Source organism: Amblyraja radiata, chromosome 26, assembly GCF_010909765.2.
Source record: "Amblyraja radiata isolate CabotCenter1 chromosome 26, sAmbRad1.1.pri, whole genome shotgun sequence".
Classification (NCBI taxonomy): domain Eukaryota; kingdom Metazoa; phylum Chordata; class Chondrichthyes; order Rajiformes; family Rajidae; genus Amblyraja; species Amblyraja radiata.
In genome coordinates, this window is record NC_045981.1 from 10,057,494 (window position 1) to 10,085,156 (window position 27,663).

Consider the following 27,663-nt stretch of genomic DNA (forward strand, 5'->3'; position numbering starts at 1 on the left):
AGAGTGAGATGCTTTCACATTGATCTTATATTTTACAAGTTATTGCCATTTTAAACTTTAAAAGCGTCAGCCGCTCCCGCACAGTTGGGGGCTATGGGTGAGTGGTGGAATATTGCGTTGGGGGAACGGAGCCCAACGGGTCCCACTTGGTCTAGTACACTAATAACAGTTGAGAACCATTAAGCATCCGTTGTTATTTTGATCCCAGCCTTGTTTGCTTACTGTTATTGTGAACATTTCGCCTGATACAGTCATCTTGAGTACAATAATGAAAAGGACTCACATTCTGAAACTATCTTTCATTATCTGAGCGCATCCTAAAACACTTTATATCCAATTAAATCTTTACAGTAGGCTTGGCAACGCATGCTGTGAAGTGGAATAAAAACAAAGCTATTAAATTCATGCCTACGACAGGATACGATAAAGAGGGAGGGAATTTGGGGAAGGAAAGATGAGACAGGCAGGCACCGACAAGAGAGAGTGGAGACACTTTTACACACAGTTTCATTATTTCTGTTTTTTAGTTCAGTTTAGTTTGTTGTCACCAGTCAGCGGAAAGGCAACATGTGATTGCAATCGAACCGTCCACAGTGTGCAGATACAGGATGAAGGGAATAACGGGAATAATGTTTTGTGCAAGATAGTCTGATCAAAGACAGCCCGAGGATCTCCAGTGAGGTAGATAGTAGCTCAGGACTGCTCTCTAGTTGTTGGTAGGATGGGCTCCATCCAGGCAAGTTCAAATGTTTTGTGAAAACATTTGAAGTTTCTTTCATGCCATTGTTAAAGGTTGTCAGTGGGTATTTTTAAGGCAGAGATAGATAGATTCTTGATATAGGTGTCAGAGGTTATGGGGAGAAAGCAGGAGAATGGGGTTAGAGAGATCAGCCATGATTGAATAGTAGACTTGATGGGCCGAATGGCCAAATCCTACTCCTATCATTCATTACCGTATGACCATATGACATGATTAGCAGCACAATGCAGAGTATTTTAAGGGCCTGTCCCACTTGCCGATTTTTTTGCCGACTGCCGGCGTCGTTGACTGACGTATCAGGGTCGCCGAAAGATTTTGAACATTTCAAAATAAAATGTTGCGACACTTGAGGAGACACCGCGCGCCAATACGTCGTCACGCGACCTGATACGTCAGCCAATGATACCGACAGCCGCCGAAACAAATCGCCAAGTGAGACAGGCCCTTAAGAGGTCTTTACAACATGCAGTAAGTAGCGAGCGTGGAATCGGTAATCCGACAAATGAAGGAAAACACAAATAAAAGCGGGCACTGGGATTGTGGAGGAGTCGCCCGCCACGTTTAGATTGGTGGGTACCAAATTGTTCTTGAAAATATTACTAGCTATTAATGGAAGACGTCGGAGAGGCTGCATTTGGAGTACCCTGTTCCGCTTTGGACACCCTGCTATGTGAAGGATGTCGTTATGCTGGAAACAATGCAGAGAAGATTTATGAGGATGCTGTAAGGATTTGAGGGCATGAGCTATAAGGAGAGGGTGCGCAGGCTAGAATGTTATTCTTTGGAGCACAGGAGGCTGAGGGGGGTGATCTTATAGAGGTGTATAACATCATGAGGTGCATAGATTGTTTAATGCACAGTCTTTTATCCAGGATAGGGGAATCAAGAACCAGAGGTCAAAGGTTTAAGGAAAGAGGGGAAGATACCAGCAACTTAAGGGGCAACTTTGCCCCACAGAGGGTGGTGGGTCTACGGAACAAGCTGCGATAGGAGGTAGTTGAGGCTGGTGCAATGACAACATTTAAAAGACATCGGGACAGGTATGTGGATAGGAAACGTTTAAAGGAACAAGGGCAGGTTGATGGTCAGTGTGGGGAAGTTGGGCCGACGGATCTAGTTCCGGGCTGAATTACTCTTTGACTCAAAGTTAAAAACAGTATTCGAACATATTGCTAGTATTAGAAAAAGCATCATCTCATTTGTTTTCATACTGACAGCTATTCCAACTACAATCAGGCTGACAGAAAACAACATGATTAAAGTCTGCATACCCAATAATGGGTAATGATAAACAGACACTATCCAAGGCTTGAAGTTTAGAAAAGTCCTGACTTTAGTTGAAGAAACAAGTACATGAACAGCGTTATGCTAATTTTAGCCAGAGCGTTGCCTAGTTATTCATGAATGGACGCACACTGCTCTCACGTTTGTGCAATAACCCATGCCTTTTACAAACAGTGCAGCCACATGTGTTTGTGAGTTTATTTTTGTTCCTTCCCAAGTAATCTGATGGATTAAATCAGCATTGGAAATTACTATCATCTTGTGTGCCCTGGGCAAGCATACTTTTGGTATTGCCGTACATCAATGGAGACTCCTGGCTCTTCAGCCAAATAAGCAAACTGATTTGAAGTCTTTTATATAATTGCACGAGTGTAACAAAAATAAAACCCACCGAAAATTAACCCTAACTGATTAAAAAAAAAAATTTTTTACTTCTTCTCAAGTCTGCGATGGTTCTTACACATAAGCCGTAGACTTACAATGTATATTATGGAATATATTTAGTGTGTGGGAAAGAACTGCAGATGCTGGTTTAAATCGAAGATAGACACAAAATGCTGGAGTCTTATTTGTAATGACTAAATATATTACTAAATAAATATATCTGAAGAAGGGTCCCGACCCAGAAACGTCACCCATTCCTTCTCTCCAGAGATATTGCTGCCTGTCCCGCTGGCAGAGAAGGAATGGGTGACGTTTTCGGGTCGGGACCCTTCTTCAGATATATTTATTTAGTAATATATTTAGTAGATTACAAATAAGACTCGCTGACTGGTTTAATGCAGAGGACCTTCAGGTTTTAAATATACAAATAAGTGTTGACTTTGTGTCAGGGTTGCTAAACCACACTGATCCGTGTGTTCAGCGGTATATTGATAAGAATGTGACATTCGGAAGTGAGCATCACACCAAAGAGCCTAAGGGCAGCTGGGTGTCAAAGATAACAGAATAAAGAGCTACTCTAATGTCCATCACTCACATCTGTCAGCTTCCTATTCCTGCCCCATTAAAAAAGCTCCAGCTTTCTTCCTCCTGACCTGAAGCCATTAATTTCTTTTTTACATCAAGGCAGCGGATTGTCAGGCTGGGCCAGAAAACATCAAGCTACCATCAGATAAACAAGTCTATTATTGGCAGGAGTGATCAAAGCACTGCATATCACTCAGTTTGCCAATTCTCCTTGGCTTTCTAGTTCAGAAAATCAAACACAGATGAAACATCATAGATCCTCAAAGTGGAATTGGTATCAACTCCCTTCAAAAAAATTCTATTGTTCTTTAAAAAAAAAAAAGAAAAAAAAAGAGCATGATGAAAATATCATTAAACTTTTGGATCGGCCTGAAAGCAAATTGAAGTTGAAGTTGACGCACCACAAAAATCATTGCGTTTGGAACCACTACTTATTGGCATCAAACTCTGATTGTTCCCGTCGAATTGCGAATGTCCCATTGCAAGTAAATAGATAGAAACGAACGGCCACATATGGAGGAAGGTGGCTTCATGGTCAGGGATAGAAATAGAAATGACTCCGCTGGCCTGTACAATGTCGCAGGTTGGAATCGAAGTTGTGCATCTAGGTCCACATAGTGAATGCCATGCCTACCCATTTTAATTGTGTGTGCAATCTTCATTGTTGGCACCCAATATTACATTGCAATTCAAAACTTCAACTAATCCTTTGTGGTTCTGCTCATTCACCCTCAAAAAAAAAAAGTGGCAATATCAGTAAATAGAATAGGATTCAAAGTATTACAGAATATTCTTTTTTGGTCCCTCCGACAAAAGTTAATGGGCCATCATTGTTGAGAGCGGTATAGGAACGGTTTTAACATTCACCAAGCATACAGATGCCCAGAGGCTTCTCATGAGCTATTCAGCAGATTTCTACCAATCCAATATGAAGCTCTTTGTAATAGATCTGAAGCTTTTGTGAGCAGCAACAAGGAGAATCTTCAACCAGAGTGAAGAATCCCCAGAGATTACAGACTCCCGAGAGGGAAGTAAATGCAAGGAATTGTCATGGTCACACGGCACGGAAACAGGGCCCTTTGTGACACTGATAGACACAGAGTGCTGGAGCAACTCAGCGGGTCAGGCAGCATCTCCGGAGATAAAAGATGGTTGACGTTTGGTGTCGGTACTCTTCTTCAGACTGAAAGTAGAGGGGAGGGAACTGCAGGTAAGAAAAGGCCAGAACAAGGTAGGGCCAGCAACAGAGACTAAGGAAGTGTGGAGCCCACAATGGCCCATTGTTGGCTGGGGAAGTGGTGATAACAAAGGGATACAAGGATGCGAATAGTGGAACTAGTAGGACAACTAGGGTGCGAGGAGGGGAGCTTAGATGGGTATTTGGTTGGCATGGACTAGTTGGACTGAGGGCCTGTACTAGTTGGACTGAGGGCCCGCACTAGTTGAACTGAGGGCCCGCACTAGTTGGACTGAGGGCCCGTACTAGTTGGACTGAGGGCCTGTACTAGTTGGACTGAGGGCCCGTACTAGTTGGACTGAGGGCCCGTACTAGTTGGGCTGAGGGCCCGTACTAGTTGGGCTGAGGGCCCGTACTAGTTGGGCTGAGGGCCTGTACTAGTTGGGCTGAGGGCCTGTACTAGTTGGGCTGAGGGCCTGTACTAGTTGGGCTGAGGGCCTGTACTAGTTGGGCTGAGGGCCTGTACTAGTTGGGCTGAGGGCCTGTACTAGTTGGGCTGAGGGCCCGTAGTAGTTGGGCTGAGAGCCTGTAGTAGTTGCGCTGAGGGCCACTACTAGTTGGGCTGAGGGCCCGTAGTAGTTGGGCTGAGGGCCCGTAGTAGTTGGGCTGAGGGCCCGTAGTAGTTGGGCTGAGGGCCTGTACTAGTTGGGCTGAGGGCCTGTACTAGTTGGGCTGAGGGCCTGTACTAGTTGGGCTGAGGGCCCGTAGTAGTTGGGCTGAGGGCCCGTAGTAGTTGGGCTGAGGGCCTGTACTAGTTGGGTTGAGGGCCTGTACCAGTTGGGCTGAGGGCCCGTAGTAGTTGGGCTGAGGGCCTGTACTAGTTGGGCTGAGGGCCTTTCTCCATGCTGTACGGCTCTATGACTAAATTGGATTGAGAGAAACAAGAGGAAAATCTGGAGAAGTTATATTTATTACAGTAACAAGAAAAATGAATTTGCTTGAAGAAATTGAAGTTCTTTATTGAGAATTTATTGTTTTCAGTTTGTTTGGCAGTGGTTATCACGGGTACATGCTCATACTCTGACTGTACAATTCTGTGGAAACTGCTGTTGCAAAAGATTGCAAGAGGTGAGCCTATGCAAAGTTATGACTATATATTTCTGCACATAAATCTGCCTGCAGGCAGCATATACTTTCACCCAGTAATAATGGAAGGAGCAGTCATTATTAGCACAGCATTCTCCATGCCACTGTTTAAGCAAGGTTTGACATTTTGAATTATTTAGAGGTTCGATAAAGAAACTGAGAATAATATTGTTAATTTGTTTCATACATGAATCAAACTTATAGAGCAGCGCAGCGTAAATGTTGCTGCCTCACAGCGCCAGACCCGGGTTTGATTGTGGCTATGGGTGCTGTCTGTACGGAGTTTGTACGTTCTCCACGGTTTTCTCCGGGTGCTCTGGTTTCGTCCCACACTCCAGAGACATACAGGTTTGTAGGTTAATTGGCTTCATAAAATTGTAAATGACCCCTAGTGTGTGTACTATAGTGATAGTGTACGGAGTGATCGGCGCGGAGTTGGTGGGCCCAAGGGCCAGTTTCTACGCTCTCTCTCTAAAGTTTAATTCTGAAAACAAATCGAAATGCAATAAATTTAATTACGAGGATTTGGGTAACAAATTAAGTATAAGCCACTTCTAAACTTAAAAGGGTGAAGAGTTTACAGACAGAGAAAGCAAGGGATAGTTTAGTTTAGTTTAGAGATACAGCACGGAAACAGGCCCTTCGGCCCACTGAGTCCGTGCCGACCAGCGATCCCCACACACTAACACTACTAGAGGCAGGAAACATGTTCCCGATGTTGGGGGAGTCCATAACCAGGTGCCACAGTTTAAGAATAAGGAGTAAGCCATTTAGAACGGAGACGAGGAAAAAACATTTTCACAGAGAGTTGTGAGTCTGTGGAATTCTCAGCCTCAGAGGGTGGTGGAGGCCAGTTCACTGGATGCTTTCAAGAGAGAGCTAGACAGAGGTCTTAAAGATAGTGGAGTCAAGGGATATGGGGAGAAGGCAGGAACGGGGTGTTGATTGTGGATGATCAGCCATGATCACATTGAATGGTGGTGCTGGCTCAAGGGGCCGAATGGCCTACTCCTGCACCTATTTGTCTATCCTACACACACTAGGGACAATTTACAATTTTATGAAGCTAATTAGCCTACAAACCTGAATGTCTTTGGAGTGTGGGAGGAAACTGGAGTTCCTCGAGAAAACCCACGCAGGTCATGGGGAGAACGTACATATTCCGTACAGACAGCACCCATAGAGAGGATTGAACCCGACCCTGGTTCCGCAAGGCAGCAACTCTACCGCTTCACCACCGTGCCGCTCACTCAGTGCTTACCTAAATTACCTACAGACCTACACAATGGCACTAAATACCAACTGAAGTCTACAAGCTCTGAGGTAAAAAGAAACTAGACAATACAGCCACATAACCATTTTTCCGTTCAAAATGTACTATAATGAGAAGCTTTCAGAGGACCAGAGAAATACCATCCTTGTTACTGTAATGCAAGGGTTAAGCAGACTGTGAGCTGAAATGGAGCTGTCAGCTCATTTAGCAGCACCGTATTTGAAACCCTGCTTCGGAAAAGAAGTAAATGTTTTTGAAGAATGCTTGGGCTAATTGAGAGACCTGTAGATCATGAGGACACCTGCGAGGTCACTGAGATAAGCTTTGCTTTCCCAGAGACATCCGAGGCTAGCTCGGTGTCTGATAGGACACATAACTCATGCCATTATGGTACCAAGGAGGATGGCTAGCTCGACACATAATTACCTGCGTAGGCTTGGCGATCGTTTCGCCGAACACCTCCGCTCGGTTCACATTAACTGACCTGACCTCCCTGTGGCTCAGCACTTCAACTCCCCCTCCCATCTGACCTTTCTGTCCTGGGCCTCCTCCATGGCCAAAGTGAGCACCACCGGAAATTGGAGGAGCAACATTTCATATTCCGCTTGGGCAGTCTGCACCCCAGCGGCTTGAACATTGACTCATCCAATTTCCGGTAGCCCTTGCTGTCTCCTCCCCTTCTCAGCTCTCCCTCAGCCCACTGGCTCCTCCTCTTCCTTTCTTCTTCCCGCTCCCCCCCCCCGGCATCAGTCTGAAGAAGGGTTTCGGCCCGAAACGTTGCCTATTTCCTACGCTCCATAGATGCTGCCGCACCCGCTGAGTTTCTCCAGCATTTTTATCTACTCTTGATTTGAGAAGTTGCTGCTGCTGATTAGTTTAGTTTAGAGATGAAGCACTGGACTATTGTCTGGAGCCAACCATGCCAAAGAGAAAGCAGGGAGCAGGGTAAAGTATGTATTTCAGCAGGGGACTGTACCATTCTGTAGTAGTTAGGCTAAGGCCCCATGTTACATTCGTGAGACCAGGCCAATATCTGTGTTTAGAAATGGCCACAATACATCATACACTGGGCACTGAATGAATATTATGAAGTTCAATAGTTGAGCTTCAATAGTTGTCAATTCATCTGTCAATAGTTGGGCAGACTAAACAAAAAAAAGTCTCACAATAGCACAGCCTCACTCAGGTGGGCGAATAATAGAGCTGAGTAATTCAGACTAAATTCAATCAACCTGAAAAGAATAATTACTTCCCTAAGTCTATAAAAATGTGTTTTTTATAATAGACCAACAAAGGTGGAGGGAATGAATGCCATGAAGAAGTTATACAAGCGAATGGTAAACAGAGTTAGAGAACATGGGACAATGCCTTAATGAAATCAATAGGTTTTCACAGATGCAGTTAACAAGCTGTGCTTTAAGGGCCTGTCCCACTTACGCGAGTGTTTCGGCGACTTGCCAGCACCCGTCATAGTCGCAGCAGGTCGCCGAAAATTTTCAATGAGTTGAAAATCCAGCGGCGACCAGAAAAAGGTACGACTCTTTGGGCGACTACTCACGACCATACAGGCGTCACCTGCAGAAGCAGCATCTGCAGTTCCTTCTTACACACCTCTGACATCCACACTAATCAAGAATCTATCTATCTCCGCCTTCAAAATATCCACCGACTTGGCCTCCACAGCCTTCTGTGGCAAAGAATTCCACAGACTCACCACCCTTTGACGAAAGAAATTCCTCCTCATCTCCTTCCTAAAAGAACGTCCTTTAATTCTGAGGCTGTGACCTCTGGTCCAAGACTCTCCCACTAGTGGAAACATCCTCTCCACATCCACTCTATCCAAGCCTTTCGCTATTCTGTACGTTTCAACGAGGTGCCCCCTCCTTCTTCTAAACTCCAGCGAGTACAGGCCCAGTGCCGACAAACGCTCAGCATAGGTTAACCTACTCATTCCTGGGATCAGAGACAACAGAGGGCAGCATGGTGAGGCATGGTGGTGTAGCTGCCATGTTTTAGCGCAGAGATAGATGGGTTCTTGATTAGTGAGGGCATCAAAGGTTTAGGGGGAGAAGGCAGGATAATGGGGTTGAGAGGAAAATATAGATCAGCCATGGCAGACCCGAATCAACGGGCCGAATAGCCTAATCTTACTCTTCTGTCTTATGCTCTTAAAAGGTCGGGCAAATACGTGGATTATGTTGTAGGCTGGCAGCAATCTCACTCAAATATTAATAATAGGCAATGTTATTACTGCGTGTAACTCAGAGCATATTTTCTCATCACCAACCCCAATGGTATTGTTCCACGCTCGATATTAGTTTTTAGCTTAGTTTAGAGATACAGCGTGGAAACGGGCTCTTCGGCCCACCGTGTCCACTAGTTCACCCGTACACTAGTGCTATCCCACACGCTAGGGCCAATTTACAGAAGCCCGACACAATCACAGGGAGAACGTGCAAACTCCAAACAGACAGCACCCATGGTCAGGAACGAACCTGGGTCTCTGGCGCTGTGAGGCAGCAACCCTAGCGCTGCGCCGCTGTGCCACCCATTTTTATTACAACGGGCATGCCAAGATCTGAATGGCTGGGTAAATGAAATGTATACAATGCTGTAACCATTCAAAAACCAGCTGGCTCCGTGACAGGCCGATTAATGTAACGGTTCAAATGATACAAAGAATTATGGATAGCTTGGGAGTAACCTCATCAAACAGTTCAGATGACACTATAAATGCAAAAGCCTTGAGTGGTAACCCGAGGAATAGAAATGTCTCAAAGTTGCCCCGAGGCTGCCCATTTTTAATGTCATTTATTCTCTAATGACAGCAGCTCGCATGATAGATGCCAGCTACTATTCCGTCCCTTATTCCTGGAGAACAGGAATGTACAGACACAGAATTATTCACTCCAGGTTCAATAGCTGTTCGCCTTGTCGAGTAGTGAATGTATGATGGGAACAGCGGCTTCTTAATAGGCAACCACTAAATTTGTGCACAATACGTTTTTCTTTAAAGGTTCCGTTAAATAATTAAAACCGTGTATGCACGGAAGGATGCGCACTCACGCTGCCGTAGAATGCGTAACTGAATCCATTTCTAATGTGGTAAATGGTTAACATGCATGTTGCCTCTGCTCTCTCTGGTACGCATCAAGATCAAAAAGCTGGTGTTTGCGTCTACAAATGCCTACAGAATACCTTTCTCTCGGAGACTGTTGTAATTTGTGAGTACACGTTTGGTACTTATCATGATTGCTCGTGTCTGTTTTGATACTCATTCAGTCTTAAGTGTTTCCGTGTGTCGAGTGACCATCTACAAAGGGGGCTCAGACACCGAAACATGCGCACAAGATAAAACCAGCTTGTGATGTTCAACCTTATTTAAAAAAAATACTGATTGCAGCTGGACATAAAGAAGAATCTGCTATATTTATAAATTACACCAACATCACAGGCAGGAAGCAGAGAATTGATGTTAGCCTCTCATTAAATAACATTTCAAAGGAGGTTCTGCAGACTACCAGCATAGCTGTCAGGTAAAGAAGATCTCACTGTGTAATTTGTTTTCGCTGCACAGCTTAAGCAATTAAATGATTCATTTATTAATTTTTTTTCATACACTACCAGAGTTCAAACAATTCGGTAAAGACCCTCTGATCCATCCCGCCTAATCTTAACTGTGATAACTTCTATATCACAATTCACACACTCTCTAAAACCATGCTGGACACAAAATGCTGGAGTAACTCAGCGGGACAGGCGGCATCTCTGGATAGAAGAAATGGGTAATGTTTCGGGTTGAGACCCTTCTATGAGTCTATCTTCGGTTTAAACCAGCATCTGCAGTTCCTTGGTAGACACAAAATGCTGGAGTAACTCAGCGGATGAGGCAGCATCTGTGGAGAGAAGGAATGGGTGACGTTTAGGGTCGAGACCATTCTTCGGAATGGCCCAAAACGTCACCCATTCCTTCTCTCCATAGATGCTGTCTCACCTGCTGAGTTACTCCAGCATTTTGTTTCTACCTTCAATTTTATCCAGCATCTGCAGTTCTTTCTCACACATCTGTAGTTCCTTCCTACACACTCCAAAATAATGCAACCCTTTCCAAGAAACCCAAGCCACTTTACCATCAATGCATCCATGCTGTGTGCCACAATTAATCCCTTTACTAGGGAAATCCATACCCTCCTTAAGGGCCTGTCCCACTTTCACGACCTAATTCACGTCCTTTTTTACTCGTGGACATTTTTCATCAGGCTAGAAAAACGCCTGGACCTACTTGATGCCACGAGTGGTGCAGTGGTAGAGTTGCTGCCTCACAGCGCCAGAGACCCGGGTTCGATCCTGACGACGGGCGCTGTCTGTAAGGAGTTTGTACGTTCTCCAGGTGACCGTGTGGATTTTCTCCAGGTGCTCTGCTTTCCCCCACAATCCTAAGACATTCAGGTTTGTGGATTAAACTGTAAAATTGTAAATTGTCGCTGGTGTGTTAGATAGCGCTTGTATAGTCAAGTCAAGTCAAGTTTATTCGTCACATACACATACGAGATGTGCAGTGAAATGAAAAGTGGCAATGCTCGCGGACTTTGTGCAAAAAACAAACAAACAAACAAACTACAAACAGAATGGAACAGAATCACGTATTCTTTTACATATTAAATATTGTGGGCGGAAGGAAAAAGGGGAAAAAAACCCAGCATCAAAAAAAACAGTAGAGTGGTCCAGTAAAGTTAGTCCCTGGTGAGATAGGAGTTTACAGTCCTAATGGCCTCTGGGAAGAAACTCCTTTAGGTGGTGATCGCTGGTCGGCGCGGAATTGGTGGGCCGAAGGGCCTGTTTCCACACTGTATCTCCAAATTAAAGTCTACATGGAGTCAAATAATACTCGATATTACTCCTGATAAAAGTTTTTAAGAAAGGATGCAACAACATTATTACTGTATGTTTAAGAAAGAACTGCAGATGCTGGAAAAATCAAAGGTAGATAAAAATGCTGGAGAAACTCAGCGGGTGAGGCAGCATCTATAGAGCGAAGGAAGAGATGACATTTTGGGTCGAGACAATTCTTCAGACTGATGTGGGGGTGGGGGGGGGGGGGTACGGAGCGAAGGAATAGGTCCTTCCCCCGCCCCCACCCTCACCCGCTGGGTTTCTCCAACATTATTTCTGTAAATATCTGTCGAGAAGTCTGCAGCATGTGACTTCTGAGTAGCTCATTGCAAACCTGTGCGCTTTATAGTTACTGTAACAAAATAAAATGCCCCTAATACACAAGATGAAAGACCCTTATAAGTGAAAGGAGACAAGGTATCTGAAATTCAGACCCACATTAGGGTATCAGGCGCTATTGGGTGGATCTAAAAGGTCCATGGTAATTAATGCACACCTTTGGAATATGCAGAACCTATACTTTGTTGTAAATACTGCACCATTATTAACAGGGCCATCTGTAAAAAGAAAGCTTCAAAATAAATTTCTGTGCTGCTTTTATGGAATGGCGAGTCATTCTTTTAAAGTTCCAAACCACTCGAAAATGTAACCCTTCAATGACACATCTCCTTCATCGCATTTTTTAAAAAAACATCAAGGGATAATTAAGCCTTCATTCAAAGGAAAAAAAGGATTACTTAGATGATAAAAAAACTGCACTTGTTTACCAGCTAATTTTAAGGTTCTTATAGGATGATATATATATATATATATATATATAGCCAAAGGGCTGAACTGTTGAACATGAGCAAATCTTTGTGCGTTGCAGATATATTTTATATAAAACGCGGCACTCGGAGAAAAACAGCTTGGAAATGCTGTACATCGAGTCCACACTGGCCATCGATCAATCGTTCATACTAGTTATAAGGTCATAAGTGATAGGGGGACAATTAGGCCATTTGGCCCATCAAGTCTGCTCCGCCATTTAATCATGGCTGATCTATCTCTCCCTCCTAACCCCATTCTCTTGCTTTCTCCCCATTACCTCTGACACCCGCACTAATCAAAAATATACCTAGCACGGCCTTAACAATATCCACTGACTTGGCCTCTACAGCCTTCTGTGGCAAAGAATTCCACTGGTTCACCACCCTCTGACTAAAGACATTTCTCCTCATCTCCTACCTAAAAGAACATGCTTTAATTCTAGTTCTATGTTATCCTGCTTTCGCATCAACTCCCTACACTCACTAGGGGTCAACTAACCGACAAACCGGCAGGTCTTTGGGATGTGGGAGGAAACCGCAGCACCCGGAGTAAATCCCTGCGGCTGCAGGGATAACATGCAAACTCTGCACAGGCAGTACCCGAGGTCAGGTTTGAACCCGTCTCTGGCGCTGGAAGGCAGCAGCACTACCAGCTGTGCCGTCACTCCGCAATGTGAAGTGATACATTTGTTTGGCTGCTTGGAAAGTGAAGACAAAAAAGACTCTGGAAAAAAAACAAGTTGACTCAGCGTGATGGGGAGGGTTTGTGTTCAATTTGATAAAATGCCCTCCAATTGTCCAACTAAAGATACGCAACATCACTCCTCCTGCAACCCATGATGGTCCCCTTCCTTCCACGACCACGTTAGCGGACCAGTTTGATAATATGATTATATAAGAAAGCTTGTCATAACAAGTAACATTGTTGCATCATTTTATCAGTAACCCACAGGATATAAAGAAGGAAACAGCCAAGATGAGAAATCTACCCAACCAAATTGAGATGTCAAACATACGGACTCCAGTGACACCACTTTTAGGCATTTCATCTTTTCAGCATCAAAGTGCATCACAAGTACATAAGTAGGCCACAGACTGCCAGTATATATTTTGACAGTTCACTTTGCAAACTCACCCTGTTCAATGTTTTTTAAATATGATCTGAAATGCTCATTTTACTCTGTTGTTGGAAAGTTCAGCATCACGATAGTTCATTCAGGAATAATTTTGTTGACAAGTTTGGCTTGCCGGATGTTTCAAAGTAGCCTTCCGATTGTGCTAATGCATTCAATTTTTACATATAATTATAGAAACCCATAATTACAGATCATTGCAAAAGATAGCCCTTAAATATATCCTTAAAAAACCAGAGTTGATCTTGCAATTGGCAAGTTAGAAAAGAAAAGTAAGTTTATGCTAAACCTATCCAATTTTACTTTTTTCCAAACAAATTAAGAAAATACAGAATCCCATACTTATTGATGCCAGAGACACTAATTTGCTTGTCAAAGATGTACCAATTATTCCCCAAATTGACTCAAAGTATTCCAAGTCCTCGAGCATTTCACTGGATGTAAAAGTTTCCGATTGTTGAAGACTTCAAGTGATGAACAATAACACAATGGTACTCAGAACACGTATATTTTGCAGCCATGTGGTCCAAGTTAAATGGGTTCTTTACAGACAGCGCTGAACAGAAACATCCTGTTAACTGTGTGTAACATATTTGACAACATTTCTGACAAATAGGTGATTTATACAGTTTTGTAGGTTAGTCAGCTACAGTACAGATTGTAAATTGTCCCTGGTGTGTAGGATGGTGCCAGTGTATGGGGACCACTGATCGGCGTGGACTCTGTGGGCCGAAGGGCCTGTCTGTCCGTGCTGTATAACTAAACGCAACTAAATTAATTAGAAAAAGTATTAACCCAAACTATTATTGTCCCAACTATTCAATTCGGGTCCCTTACGTTGTCAAAATTAAGGGAGAACTTGTAGACATTGGGTAGCCTTTGAATTGACTGAATATGTGTAACCAAGTGTATGTGCCCTTTCCTGGGAATTTGCAAACAATAGTCTGCCCAAAATAACAGCATTAATTAAACTGTGTCGGAGGGAACTCCAGATGCTGGTTTACACCGAAGATCGACACAAAATGCTGGAGTAACACAATGGGACAGGCAGCATCTCTGGACAGAAATGCGTGACGTTTCAGGACGAGACCCTTCTTCAGAATCTGGTCCTACTGAGTTACTCCAGCATTTTGTGTCTATCTTCGCTTTAATTAAACTGTTCAAAACATGCTAACTAATGCTTTGTTCCTGCGACAGAGGTTCACCTGCACCTCCTCCAACCTCATCTGTTGCATCCGCTGCTCTAGATGTCAGCTGATCTACATCGGTGAGACCAAGCGTAGGCTTGGCGATCGTTTCGCCAAACACCTCCGCTCGGTCCGCATTGACCAACCCTGATCTCCCTGTGGCTCAGCACTTCAACTCCCCCTCCCATTCCGAATCCGACCTTTCTGGCCAGAGTGGGGACCACTGGAAATTGGCGGAGCAGCACCTCATATTCCACTTGGGCAGTCTGCACCCCAGCGGCTTGAACATTGACTTAGGTGACGTTTCGGGTCGAGACCCTTCTTCAGACTGATCCATAGATGCTGCTGCACCCTCTGAGTTTCTCCAGCACTTTTGTCTAACTAATGCTTTATGTCTGAGAAAAATCGAAGGTGGACGAAAATGCTGGAGAAACTCAGCGGGTGAGGCAGCATCTATGGATCAGTCTGAAGAAGGGTCTCGACCCGAAACGTCACCTATTCCATCGCTCCATAGAGGCTGCCTCACCCGCTGAGTTTCTTCAGCGTTTTTGTCTACCTATGCTTTTATGTCTGTTGTTGAGCCATTCTCATTCAAAGACAGTGTTAAATACAGGCGTATAATTGCATGGATCTCAGCACCCATTAGCAAACATACATTGCCAACCATGGGACCAACATGACAAAACTACATGACTGGACACACTAGGTGATCTAGCGCTCCCAAATCTGGTGCAGTGTGATGAATGGTAACCACTTCAGTTGGGCAAGGTTATCTCACACCAGGCTGGGAATTAAGTGCCATACTTTACGAAATGCACTAAATATGGTACTGAACTAATCTGTGGGATTAAACACCAAGATATGTGGAAACACTAAAAAACACACATTGTAAAAGATTACCAATACTTATATTTCATGAGCATTGGGAAGAGACTTATTTTAACTGAGCAATTTGCCCAGGAACAAATGCACTCATTAATATTATTTTTTAGTTTAGTTTGGGGATACAGCCCAGAAACAGGCCCTTCGGCCCACCAAGACCGTGCCGACCAGCGATCACACCGCACACTAGCATTACCCTACACACACTAGGGACAATTTACAATTTTTACCAAAGCCAATTAACCTACAAACCTGTACATCTTTGGCGTGTGGGAGGAAACCAGAGCACCTGGGGCAAACCCACGTGGCCACGGTGAGAAAGTACAAACTCCGTAAGGACGCCACCCATAGTCAGGATCGAACCTGGGTCTCTACAGCTACACCACCTTGCCGCCCCATATTATTTTCTGTTGTATGAACCTTACGCAGGCAATATTGATAATATATCAAGTGTGTAGGCAGGAACTGCAGATGCTGGTTTAAACCGAAGGTAGACACAAGATTCTGGAGTAGCTCAGCGGATCAGACAGCATCTCTGGAGAAAATGAATAGATGGGTCGAGGCCCTTCTTCAGTCTCTTGACTCGAAACGTCACCCATTCCTTTTCTCCAGAGATGCTGCCTGACCTGCTGAGTGTGTCCAGCTTTCTGTGTCTATCTTTGATAATATGTCAATGCAGGAGTCAGATACCTCATTGTTGATGAACAATCACAGCCTGCCCTTTGACATTTGAAGTGGAGGGCAACTTGTATCACGCAACTGAGTAGCTGCTGGCAATCTAGAAAGTCTTCTATGCTCATCACAACTACATGGCAATAATTACAACAGCAAGTGCGCGCGCATAACCTTATTAATCAAACTCTTCTGCGTTGGATACTTCAAAGCCCAGTACACAGCAATGATCAAACAAAAGATCAGATGTGTATTGCGAGTATGAAAAACATTACTGCCCAAGACCTGATTGAAAATTGGTGAAAACCTGGAACACAGAACCCCTTCAGATATCTAGTCGAGGGTTGGCGTACAGAACCGTAATATTAAAGAACAGTTGGCATCTACAGTTATTATACCCACCCTCCTCTATCGTAAGCTAATTAAGACTTTCTGAATCATCTTTCAAATTGAAAACATAAGTATTTTCGGTTTAACTTTCATTGCAAATCTCTAATTAGATTTCTGTTATTAATTATACATAATCTTTTATATAATACAACCATTAAAAGGGAACTTAAGTTTCTTTGAAGCAATGTCAACACAATAAGACTGGCTCGTCATTATTAAGTACTCCAGCTGGTTTCCAGAAAAATTAATAAAAATACTTCCAAGCACATCATTCACGTTTCAGTTTTCAGCTAGAATCAACATATTGAATATCAACATACGTGCTTTTTTGTAATAGGTTAGAAAATTAAATGTTTGGTCAATCAAATGTTTAAATGGCAGTGAAATTATTCTCTCAAAACAAGCTAGGTCCCCTACGGTAATTTTAATAAGTAGCAGTTCTGCTGAACTATTACCAGGGGGAGCTGGGGTAATGGGGCAAAGGCCGCCGATGCTAACAGAATTCACAAGCTCGTCAGGAGGGCTGGCTCCGTCCTGGGGGGCGGAGTTGGATTCATTGGAGGTTGGTCTTGGAGGGGAGGATGCTCCTCAAACTGTGGGAGCATCCTGGACAATACAGCTCAACCCATCCATGACACACTGGTCAACCTGAGGAGCACCTTCAGCAACAGCCTGGTTCCACCAAAGATGCAGCACAGAACGCCACAGGAGATCCTTCTTCCCTGTGGCTATCAAACTAGTACAACTCCTCCCCCCTCTGTCGTGGGATAGACTGACTCCTCTTCCCCCCCACCCCATCCTCAATCTCTGCACATCCCCAATTCTGGATTTTCCACTCATCACTTTAATTTCATGTTTCATGTATCTTGTGTTTAAGAAGGAACTGCAGATGCTGGGAAATCGAAGGTACACAAAAATGCTGGAGAAACTCAGTCTGAAGAAGGGTTTCGGCCCGAAACGTTGCCTATTTCCTTCGCTCCATAGATGCTGCTGCACCCACTGAGTTTCTCCAGCATTTTTGTGTACTTTCATGTATCTCATTGTGTTTTATGACAGTTGGCAGGCCAATTTCCCTCCTGGGATAAATGTAGTTCTATCGTATCGTATCATATCGTTAAGTATCCAAGATTATCCCAAGAGTAAAAAAACTCCTGTGCTATTCAGATTCAACAAACGTTAAGCACAAGATCTTCCCCAAAATCACCAATTGGAAATTTATTTTGGTCATAGCTCAACAGCATAATACAAAGTGGGGAAAAAAGGAAACAAAAAACATTTTAATGTAAGATAAAAACACATGAAGATTACTTTACAAAAGCTTTTACAGTTGGCTTTCATTCAGTTCCATGTAGATAATGCACAGCTGTAGAGTGTCAGTGGACCTACCTGGAACAATGTGACCATTGGATCACTGAGGAGATCTTTAGGCGGTGTTTTAACTGAAACAAAAATAGAAATCTTTGAGAATAAAGCAACTCTCAATAACGTTCAAAAGCCATAGGAGCCTAGATAGGGTAGAATGTCCTATAAAAAAATCTCCCGTGCTATTCGGATTCAACAAACGTCAAGCACAAGATCTTCCCCAAAGTCACGAATTGGTAATTTATTTTGATCATAGCTCAACAAACTCGAAGAAAGCCCAGGCGGTCACAGGGAGAACGTGCTAACTCCGTACAGACAGCACCTGTAGTCAGGATTGAACCGGGATTTCTGGAGCTGTGAGGCAGCAACTCGACCGCTGCCATACCGTGCTGCCGCTTGCGTTTACTATGGCAACTGTGCCTTTCAGCGTGACTGAAATAGCAGAATTTTGAATGTATGGTAAGATAACATGCTTTTCTGGTGAGTGGTTCTTGGAAGTGATTTGGATTGTAAATGTGGCCTGTCTGCAAAAAAAACATGCGCGCCATGAGCCAAGGTCACCACATTTGATCTCTTTCTGCTTTTGATTACAAAGTAGACAAAAGAGCAACAGGCTCATCGCAGAAAAGAAACTGTTAATCCTTGCTGCTCTTCCGATGACCTGCTTCTAAACCACATTAACACAGCGAGTAACCAAACTGAGGTTAGGCTTGAAACCCACTCAATTCTAGCTGGTGAAACATTCTGACCAAATAAATGGAAATGATTATAAAAGTCAGCTTCAACAGTGTGGCGGGCCAAGATGGGATAACATTCAGAACATTTAAAAGACAGCTTTAAAATGGTAAATAACTTGACTTTATGCAAATCACCCTTGGATAAACGATAAAATAACTGTAGAGCAAATTGGAATACGGTTTTGCAGATAAATATATAATATCCATCAACACCCTTTATAACCACCAACACAATAGCTTAGCTTGATCGCAAAATACGTTAGTTCGACTTAAATGATGTGCCTCATATTTACGGTAAAATAATTTTGAGAGCATTATTTAGTTTTGTTCAATTTAGTCTAGAATTACAGCGGGGCAACAAGCCCTTCAGCCCATCGAGTCCTCACCGACCTGCAACCCCCCCCCCCCCCACCGCACACTAACACTAACACTATCCAACACATACAAGGGACAATTTTAGATTTAGACCAAACCAATTTACCTATAAACCTGCACGTCTTTGGAGTATGGGAGGAAACCGAGGATCTCGGAGAAATCCCACGCAGTCATGAGGAAAACGTCCAAACTCCATGCGGACAAGCACCCGTAGTCAGGATCGAACCCGGGTATCTAGTGTTGCAAGGCAGTAGTTTTACCGCTACGCCACCGTGCTGCCCAATTGTAAAATAATATTAAGAACGTTATTCTATTAATATTCCCTCAACTCAATTGATTGATCTCTGTTTGAGAATCACCACCGAAAAAAATCATGCTTGGAAAAGATTTGTAAACATTTTTTAGAGGAAAAGTTAATGAGATTTACATCTGGAAGAGATGAGATTCCTCTTAGCAGGAAAAGCAAACCAATTCCAAAAGACGTGGTCTACGTTTATGGACCTTATTACAAGCATGAGGTGCAATAGTAATTTTAAAAATAAATAAATAAATAAATGGTATCAGGACCTGGTAATGGGAGGTAAAACAACAAAAACAGACTTGGTTGGTAGTCTTTCTGCGGAGTTTAATGTTATAATAGAGCGATTGTCCTTACTTTCTTTTTCTTTCTTTTCTAGGGTCTACTTTCTTACTTTACTTCCTTCTCTAACTTCTTTTCTAAGGGGCTTTCTTTTCCCAACACTCTCTTGCACTTCATGACTCTTGCGCACCTTCTTTACTTTCCTTACTTCTATCTTTTTCTTAAAGCTTAAAAAAAATGAAGCGGTACAAAAAATGTATTAAGATATATGTGTTGTGTGTTATTGTAATTTACCGTACTTCTAATAAAAATAAAATACAAAAAAAAAAACTAAATACTTTGAGGATTGTCCATTCCCCCAAACAGAATCAGTGGTTTTAATGTGTGCAAACTCCATTCACCTGGAATGATTTTACTTACATAAATAAAATGATAAACCCGGCTCTTTCAGATGCATCTTCACAAATTCCATCAGTGCCCCAACTGTGGGAGAAAAAAAATGAAGTGGTTTTGCAAACAGTAGCCTCAATAATGGTTTGATTTTAGAGGTAACAGTATTAGAATTACCAAATGAATTCTGAAGGTAGACAAAAATGCTGGAAAAAAATCTGCGGGTGAGGCAGCATCTATGGAGCAAAGGAATAGGTGACGTTTCGGGTCGAGATGCTGCCTCGCCTGCTGTTTCTCCAGCCATTTTGTCTACCTTCGATTTTTCCAGCATCTGCAGTTCTTTCATAAACAAATGAATTCTGAGATCAGTTTCAGTTTAGTCTATTGTCACGTGTACCGAGGTGCAGTGAAAAGCTTTTGTTGCGTGCTAACCAGTCAGCAGAAAGACAATACATGGTTACAATCGGTTAATTTACAGTGTATAGATACATGATAAGGGAATAACATTTAGTGCAAGGTAAAGCCAGCGAAGCCTGATCAATGTAGACAAAAGTGCTGGAGAAACTCAGCGGGTGCGGCAGCATCTATGGAGCGAAGGAAATAGGCCAAGATTCGGGCCGAAACTGATGTCGGGTGGGAGCGGGAAGAAGAAAGGAAGAGGAGGAGCCAGAGGGCTGAGGGAGAGCTGAGAAGGGGAGGAGACAGCAAGGGCTACCGGAAATTGGAGAAGTCAATGTTCAAGCCGCTGGGGTGCAGACTGCCCAAGCGGAATATGAGGTGCTGCTCCTCCAATTTCGGGAGGTGCTCACTCTGGCCATGGAGGAGGCCCATTTTAGTCCAAGGGTCACCAGAGATAATAGTCCCGCATTGCTGACTAGGTTGTGGTAGGATGATTCAGTAGCCTGATAACAGCTGGGAAGAAACTGTCCCCGCCTTTGAGAACCAGTTGTGCTTTAACGCACTAGTTTCCTCATCCTTCAGCTATCATCCAAGAACTTTTTTTCCTGGGGCCATCTTTCGCTATCTTTCCAAATGCTGACATCTCTTAAACATTTCCTCATCTCTCTTTAAGATTTTTATCCGGTGATTGTGTTCCAACACCTGGAAAGAGTGCAGAGAAAATTTACGAGGATGTTGCCAAATGAATAGGAATAGGAATCCTTTATTGTCACATGTGACTGGGCACAGTGAGATTCTTTGCTGCACACACAATGTATACAAATAGCAGCTACCTAAGGCACCGACAAAGTTACAAAGCACGCTGGCTCCTCCTTTTGTCCCCCCCCCCAACAGTTTCCCCATTGTCCTTTGACCCCCCCCCCCCCTATTGTGCATTGTTCTTCCCCAAACTCCCTCACAGCAGTGGCCCCTCGCCGGGTCCTTCATTGTTCTTTCCCTTCCCCCTCACCGTGGTCCTCCACGCTCTCATCGAACGCGGTTTGAAAAAAAAAATCATTTAACCTTGGCCTTTATCTCACTGTATTTCCAACAAACTGGCGGGTATATAAGGTTTGAATTCTGCATTAAAAATGCAACTGGAGAAGAAACATCTGAGGAATTTTTAACAACCATTACAGGAGGTCTCTAATAAAACCCATCCAATACAACAAGAGAGGGGCAGACTTCAAAGGCAAGTGGAAAGTCACCTCAAGTCTGACCCTACACTTAACCATTTACATGCGTAACAACTTCCATAGTTGACACATTTTCATTCACGTTACATCACGATGTGTGAACTTCTACTGGCAACACTGCAACAACAACAAAAATAATTCATAACATATTTTTAGAATATGTTTGAAAATTAAACTTCAATATGCCCAGTGTAATGTTACTGTGGTATCCAAAGGGTTAAGAAGCTCTTTTGCCATTGCTGCTACAATGCCTGGCTGTTTGCTGACAAAAGCACGGTTTGGTACAGTATTTACCCTTTTTTTTTCCAAGGGAGAAATTCCAGTCATTCTTCCTGAAACACGGCTGCAGGACCTCAGCACGCAGAAAGGCCGCTCTTGTCGCAACTTCAGAGAGCTCGGCATGTACGTGCAAGTTGTATAAATGAAATATTTCATTCAAATTTCCATAGCAAAACAAAACCTCATTAGACGTTGCTGACACACACAAAGTAAATTCCTTCCCAACATGAAAATGCCGCTGTTGGTGTTCAGCGCATTTTATGGCGGGCACGAATTACAATTGGACTAGTCTCTTATGAACAAGCAAAGTTTTTAAAGGAAGCATATTTTTCCGCAGAAATGTCGCTTTGGTTACAAATATGCATTAGAGTCACACAGCGTGGAAACAGGCCCTTCGGCCCCACTTGCCACCACCGACCAACATGTCCAAATGTGGGCGGCACGGTGGCGCAGCGGTAGAGTTGCTGCCTTACAGCGCTTGCAGCGCCAGAGACCTGGGTTCAATCCCGACTCGGGGTGCTGTCTGTACGGAGTTTGTACGTTCTCCCCGTGACTGCGTGGGCTTTCTCCGAGATCTTTGGCTTCCTCCCGCACTCCAAAGCCGTACAGGTTTGTTAGTTAATTGGCTTGGTATAAGTGTAAATTGTCCCCAGTGTGTGTAGGATAGTGTTAATGTGTTGGGATCACTGGTCGGTGTGGACTCGGGTGGCCTGGTTTTTGTGCAGTATTTGGCCCATACCCCTCCAAACCTATCCTATCCATGTACCTGTCTAAATGTTCCGTACACTTTGTAACAGTACCTGGCTCAACCACCTCCACCGGCAGCTTATTCCATACACCCACCGCCTTTTGTGTAAAAAAAAGTTACCCCTCAGGCTCCTCTTTCCCCCTCCCCCCCCCCTCCCTCACCTTAAACCTATGTCGTCTGGTTCTCAATTCCCCTACTCTGGGCGAGAGACTGCGTGTTATGTTCATTATGTTCAGTGAATTCTGTTTGACATACTTGGTCCATCTAAACACCGCGGGTCTGAACTGATCTGAAAACAACACACGACTGCCTCCTATTCCTTCACTGTTCATCAAAAAGACAATTTCCTCAAAAATCCATCTGCTATCCATGATACATCATATACAGCAAAAATGTAATTTGGCCCAAAAAGTCCTTGCCTTGGTCTTCACCCGACCCAACTCATCCAACATTAACTGATCTTTCATGTTCTTATCTGGCTTCTTTAACTCTCGCTATTTATCTTAACTAAACTCTGTGGCAGCAAGATCCACATTCTCCTCCATTGCCTGAGTAAGGCATCACGCAAACTGGAGAAATAGCATCTTATATTCCGCTTGGTTAGCTTACAACCCAAGGGTATGAACATTGAATTCTCCAATTTTATAGACAATAGACAATAGGTGCAGGAGTAGGCCATTCGGCCCTTCGAGCCAGCACCGCCATTCAATGTGATCACGGCTGATCATCCCCAATCAGTACCCCGTTCCTGTGTTCTCCCCATATCCCCCGACTCCGCTATTTTTAAGAGCCCTATCCAGCTCTCCTGAAAGCATCCAGAGAACCGGCCTCCACCGCCCTCTGATGCAGAGAATTCCACAGACTCACCACTCTCTGTGAGAAAAAGTGTTTCCTCGTCTCCGTTCTTTAGTTTTTTAGGTAACACTAGCTCAGGCACGTGCCGTCAAGGTGGGCAAGGTAGGCACTGCCTACCCTGACTAAAATTATAAAATGGTAATTACTAAATATAAATAGTAAAGGCATGGGAGAATTATGCCCATCTAAGAGATTGATCTCTTAGGTAGGCATAGTTCTCCGTGCCTTTCATCCGCAGCACTTGCAACACGCGAAGGTCTGTGCAGCCCACGTGCCGTCAGCGCTGCTTCAAGCTGTCAATTTCAAGGGGAGTTGAAGGCAGCAGAAATTCTGCCTTTGCTGTACTGCGTAGGCGCAGTGCTAGTTTCTTGGCGGGGTTTTCAAATATGGATTGCCATTATCTGAAGAGTATCTTAGAAAAGAATGGAGTTTGTGTACCAATAATGTGGTAAGTACATTTCTTAGTGCTATTTGTTTTCAAATACCGTATTTCCCGGGGTGGGGAGTTCCTTTAACAGCGTTTGGGGAGTCTGGCCCGGGGTAAAGTTGCGGGGAGGGCAGGAGTGTTGTGAAGGAGGGGGTCGGGATCATGCCACTTGCGACGCTCCTTGCATGGAGGCGTGCAATGCCACCGCATTGAGGCCGGGGGGGGAGAAGTAGGTCGGGTGGCTGTGAGCGGCCGCCGGGCCGGACAGCGGAACCGCCCGCCACCTCAGAGCCTTCTCCCGGCCCCCGCTCACCTCTAGTAGCTCTCTGTCTAAAAACCTCTCTCGGCCTCACTCATGTCAGCCGCTTCCCGCAAATCCTTAAATTCCGACAGCGCGATTGAGGTTACTCGGCTATAAATGAAAAAACAAGCTCTCGATACAAAGTTTGGTGTCAGATTTAATTTGGGTCTGAAGCTACAATAAGGTGTCTTGACATGGCACGATTTTTTTTCTCTCTCAGTTCTCAGTTTAGTTTATTGCGAAAAGCTTTTGTTGTGCGCTAACCAGCCAGCGGAAAGATAATACAAGCCATTCGCAGTGTACAGATAGATACATGATAAGGGAATAACTTTTAGTGCAAGGTGAAGCTGTGCCTTGAGACGGGAACAAAATGGATGGCAGATTGAACTATTCTTCCCAAGTGTTTAAGAAAGAACTGCAGATGCTGGAACAATCAAAGGTCGACAGAAAATGCCGGTGAAACTCAGCGGGTGAGGCAGCATCTATGGAGAGAAGGAATAGGCGACGTCTCGGGTGCCGAAACGACGCCTATTCCTTCTCTCCATAGATGCTGCCTCACCCGCTGAGTTTCTCCAGCATTTTCTGTCTATTCTTCCCAAGTGCTGAGTTGGTCGACACGGGGCATGCATCGGAACCAAACTAAAATGGGAACAAATAATTAGAACAAATAATTCACCTGTTTCAAGCGGTCTGAAGAAACCCTGCAGGACGTGTCTATCGGGGAACTGCACTCTTAGAACAACCTATGAGTTCAAAGATGAAAAAAAAATGAAATCAAAGTAAAGATGATTTATTGAGCCACATGAAAGGAAAAAAAAAAAACATTAGAGTAACATTGCGGCATATTTCTGCAAGCTTTTGATCCAAGTCACTATCTTTATGTTTTAGGTACTCCCATGCAGCCCTTTATACGTGAATAAACTAATGCCGTTAGATTTGTCATTCTTTTCAAAACAACTGATCAAAGTTTGATCCTGCTTTCTATTGGGTAAGAACCCCAAATAATTCCCCTGACCTGATTGAGGGCACTGTTTTGAACTCGGCTGACAAAGGGAACAGTTCAAAGCAGTACGCTGCTTCATGTCATATAGGCAAGGACAATGCAATTCCTGCTTACTTTTATAACTCTAAATAGTGGTCGATGTGCGCCTTCAATGTCAACAAACGCATTGTGGCTGTAAGGACAGTGTAGTGCGAGAACATATTAGAAAAATTGGGGGGGGGGGGCACGGTGGCGCAGCGGTAGAGTTGCTGCCTTACAGCGCCAGACACCTGGGTTCCATCCTGACTACGGGTGCTGCATGTACGGAGTTTGTATGTTCTTCCCCCGTGACCACGTTGGTTTTCTCTAGATTCACCAGTTTCCTCCCACACTCCAAAGATGTACAGGTTTTGTAGGTTAATTGGCTTCGGTAAAGATTATAAATTGTCAGTAGTGTGTAGGATAGTGCGAGCGTGTGGGAAACGCTGGTCGGCGCAGTCCCGATGGGCCTGTTTCTGCGCTGTCTCTCTCACCTAAACTAATTAAGGAAATATTTGTCATAACGCAATGAACATTCTCCCTTTCTGTACAAATTAACGACTTACACAGTTTGCTGTCTTTTATCCACACGTGCACACACGCACGCACACACACACACATGCACACACACATGCACACACACTCGCACACACACATGCACACACTCGCACACACACGCACGCACACACGCACGCACACACACATGCACACACTCGCACACACACGCACGCACGCACACTCACACACACGCACAATTACACATGCACACACACTCGCACACACACACACGCACACAGGTGACTCCTGGTGTAATGATAGCCTAATATTGCCAAGCTTTTAACTTTTTACAAACATAAATTGTTGCTTTTAACAAATATATTGTTTTGGAAGCAATATTTGAAACACCATCAACATTCATGTCCATTTGCAACTGTTACATTAAATTATTTTCCTGAAATTATTTAATTTTGTCAAATTATTTGAGTGCCGTGATTTTTTTTTTAAGGATAAAACATGTTTTCCAACTATGATTAGTCGCAGTGGCTTATCCACAACCTTCAGCAGAAAACTTCAAAGTAATTTAGCAAAGGATCTGGAATATCAGTGGAACATTACAACCGATACCATTTCAATCTGGCCTAAAGCATTCCACAGTGAACATTCCCCGTAATATCAAACAGACTGGATCATACATGGCCGTGCTTAAACCCCTAGAACCAACAACTCCATTTTTAACCAGATGTTTGTTTCCGTGCATTTTAAATTTCATTATGTAACCACCTTTGACAGAATGCACCCCATCCATCCATCTATTTTGGTAACGGGAGAAAATTGTCATAATCACCCTTCAAATAACATGCATTGAAATGACTTGGATAAGTTGTTTCGCCCAACATTTGAAGCACTGATTGCGCAAAGTGGCCAGGAGAGACAAAGGCTTTTGTTAAGAGCAAAACTAATGAGATGGTCCCAGAAAGATGGGATTACTTAAAAGTTGAAAGGGTCATGCTAGACTTGAAAGAAATAGCAAAGGCACTTCATAAATATTTTCCTCCAGTTTAACGGAGAGAAGGAATAGGTAGCTGCAACGCAAGATCAAGTGACGTTGCCTATTTCCTTCGCTCCGTAGATGCTGCCGCACCCGCTGAGTTTCTCCAGCACTTTTGTCTACCATCAAGTGGGATGGAACAGGCATTGCTGGAAATAGATTTCCCTACACGTTCGGCTTATGGGTATGTCATTCGGACTAAAAGGTAGTGAATATTGCAACTTATTTGGAAGGGTTTCTTAATCGACTAACGCTGGACGATGAGCCAGTGCAATTTGACATGAGGATCCATTGGGCAAAATGCTTTTCAGGTCGTGCCGAGGAGATTATCATGCCATATTAAATGCGTGATGTTACAGGTCCACCACTCATTTTCCGGCAACAGGTCCTTTACTCTGGCCAAAAATACGACAGTGCACTTGAATCCCTACCGGAAGCCCCCGCCCCCCCCGCAAGTGTGGTACCTCAGCCTGGTGAGGCGGCCCATCTCGACCTCATCGGGACTTCCACGCCAATCGAATTTGCCGCCTCTGAAACTCAGGGAATGCCCGACTGCAGTGATATTTTACTAAGTCATTCATTTATTTAAGGAGTGTTGCTGCATTTAGCAAAATAAACATTCATTCCCTTTTAAAAACAGACTCCACATTAATAGTTTAAGAAAGAACTGCAGATGCAGGAAAATCGAAGGTAGACAAAAATGCTGGAGAAACTCAGCTAGTGAGGCAGCATCTACGGAGCGAAGGAAATAGGCAACGTTTCGGGCCGAAACCCTTGGGTTTCGGCCCGAAACGTTGCCTATTTCCATCGCTCCGTAGATGCTGCCTCAC

The 27,663-nt window shown here is 43.9% G+C and overlaps 1 protein-coding gene across 3 annotated transcripts in view; it reads right to left on the reverse strand.

The window, feature by feature from the left end:
• aspscr1 (ASPSCR1 tether for SLC2A4, UBX domain containing) overlaps positions 1–27,663 on the reverse strand; it is a 155,138-nt gene that overhangs the window by 44,119 nt on the left and 83,356 nt on the right. For all 3 annotated transcript variants that reach the window (XM_033044217.1, XM_033044216.1, XM_033044215.1), the window contains 3 exons: positions 24,940–25,006; positions 20,050–20,112; positions 17,962–18,014 (listed from right to left, as the gene is read on the reverse strand). In XM_033044217.1, coding sequence (XP_032900108.1) covers positions 17,962–18,014; positions 20,050–20,112; positions 24,940–25,006 — 183 coding nt within the window. The remainder of the gene's footprint in view (positions 1–17,961; positions 18,015–20,049; positions 20,113–24,939; positions 25,007–27,663) is intronic.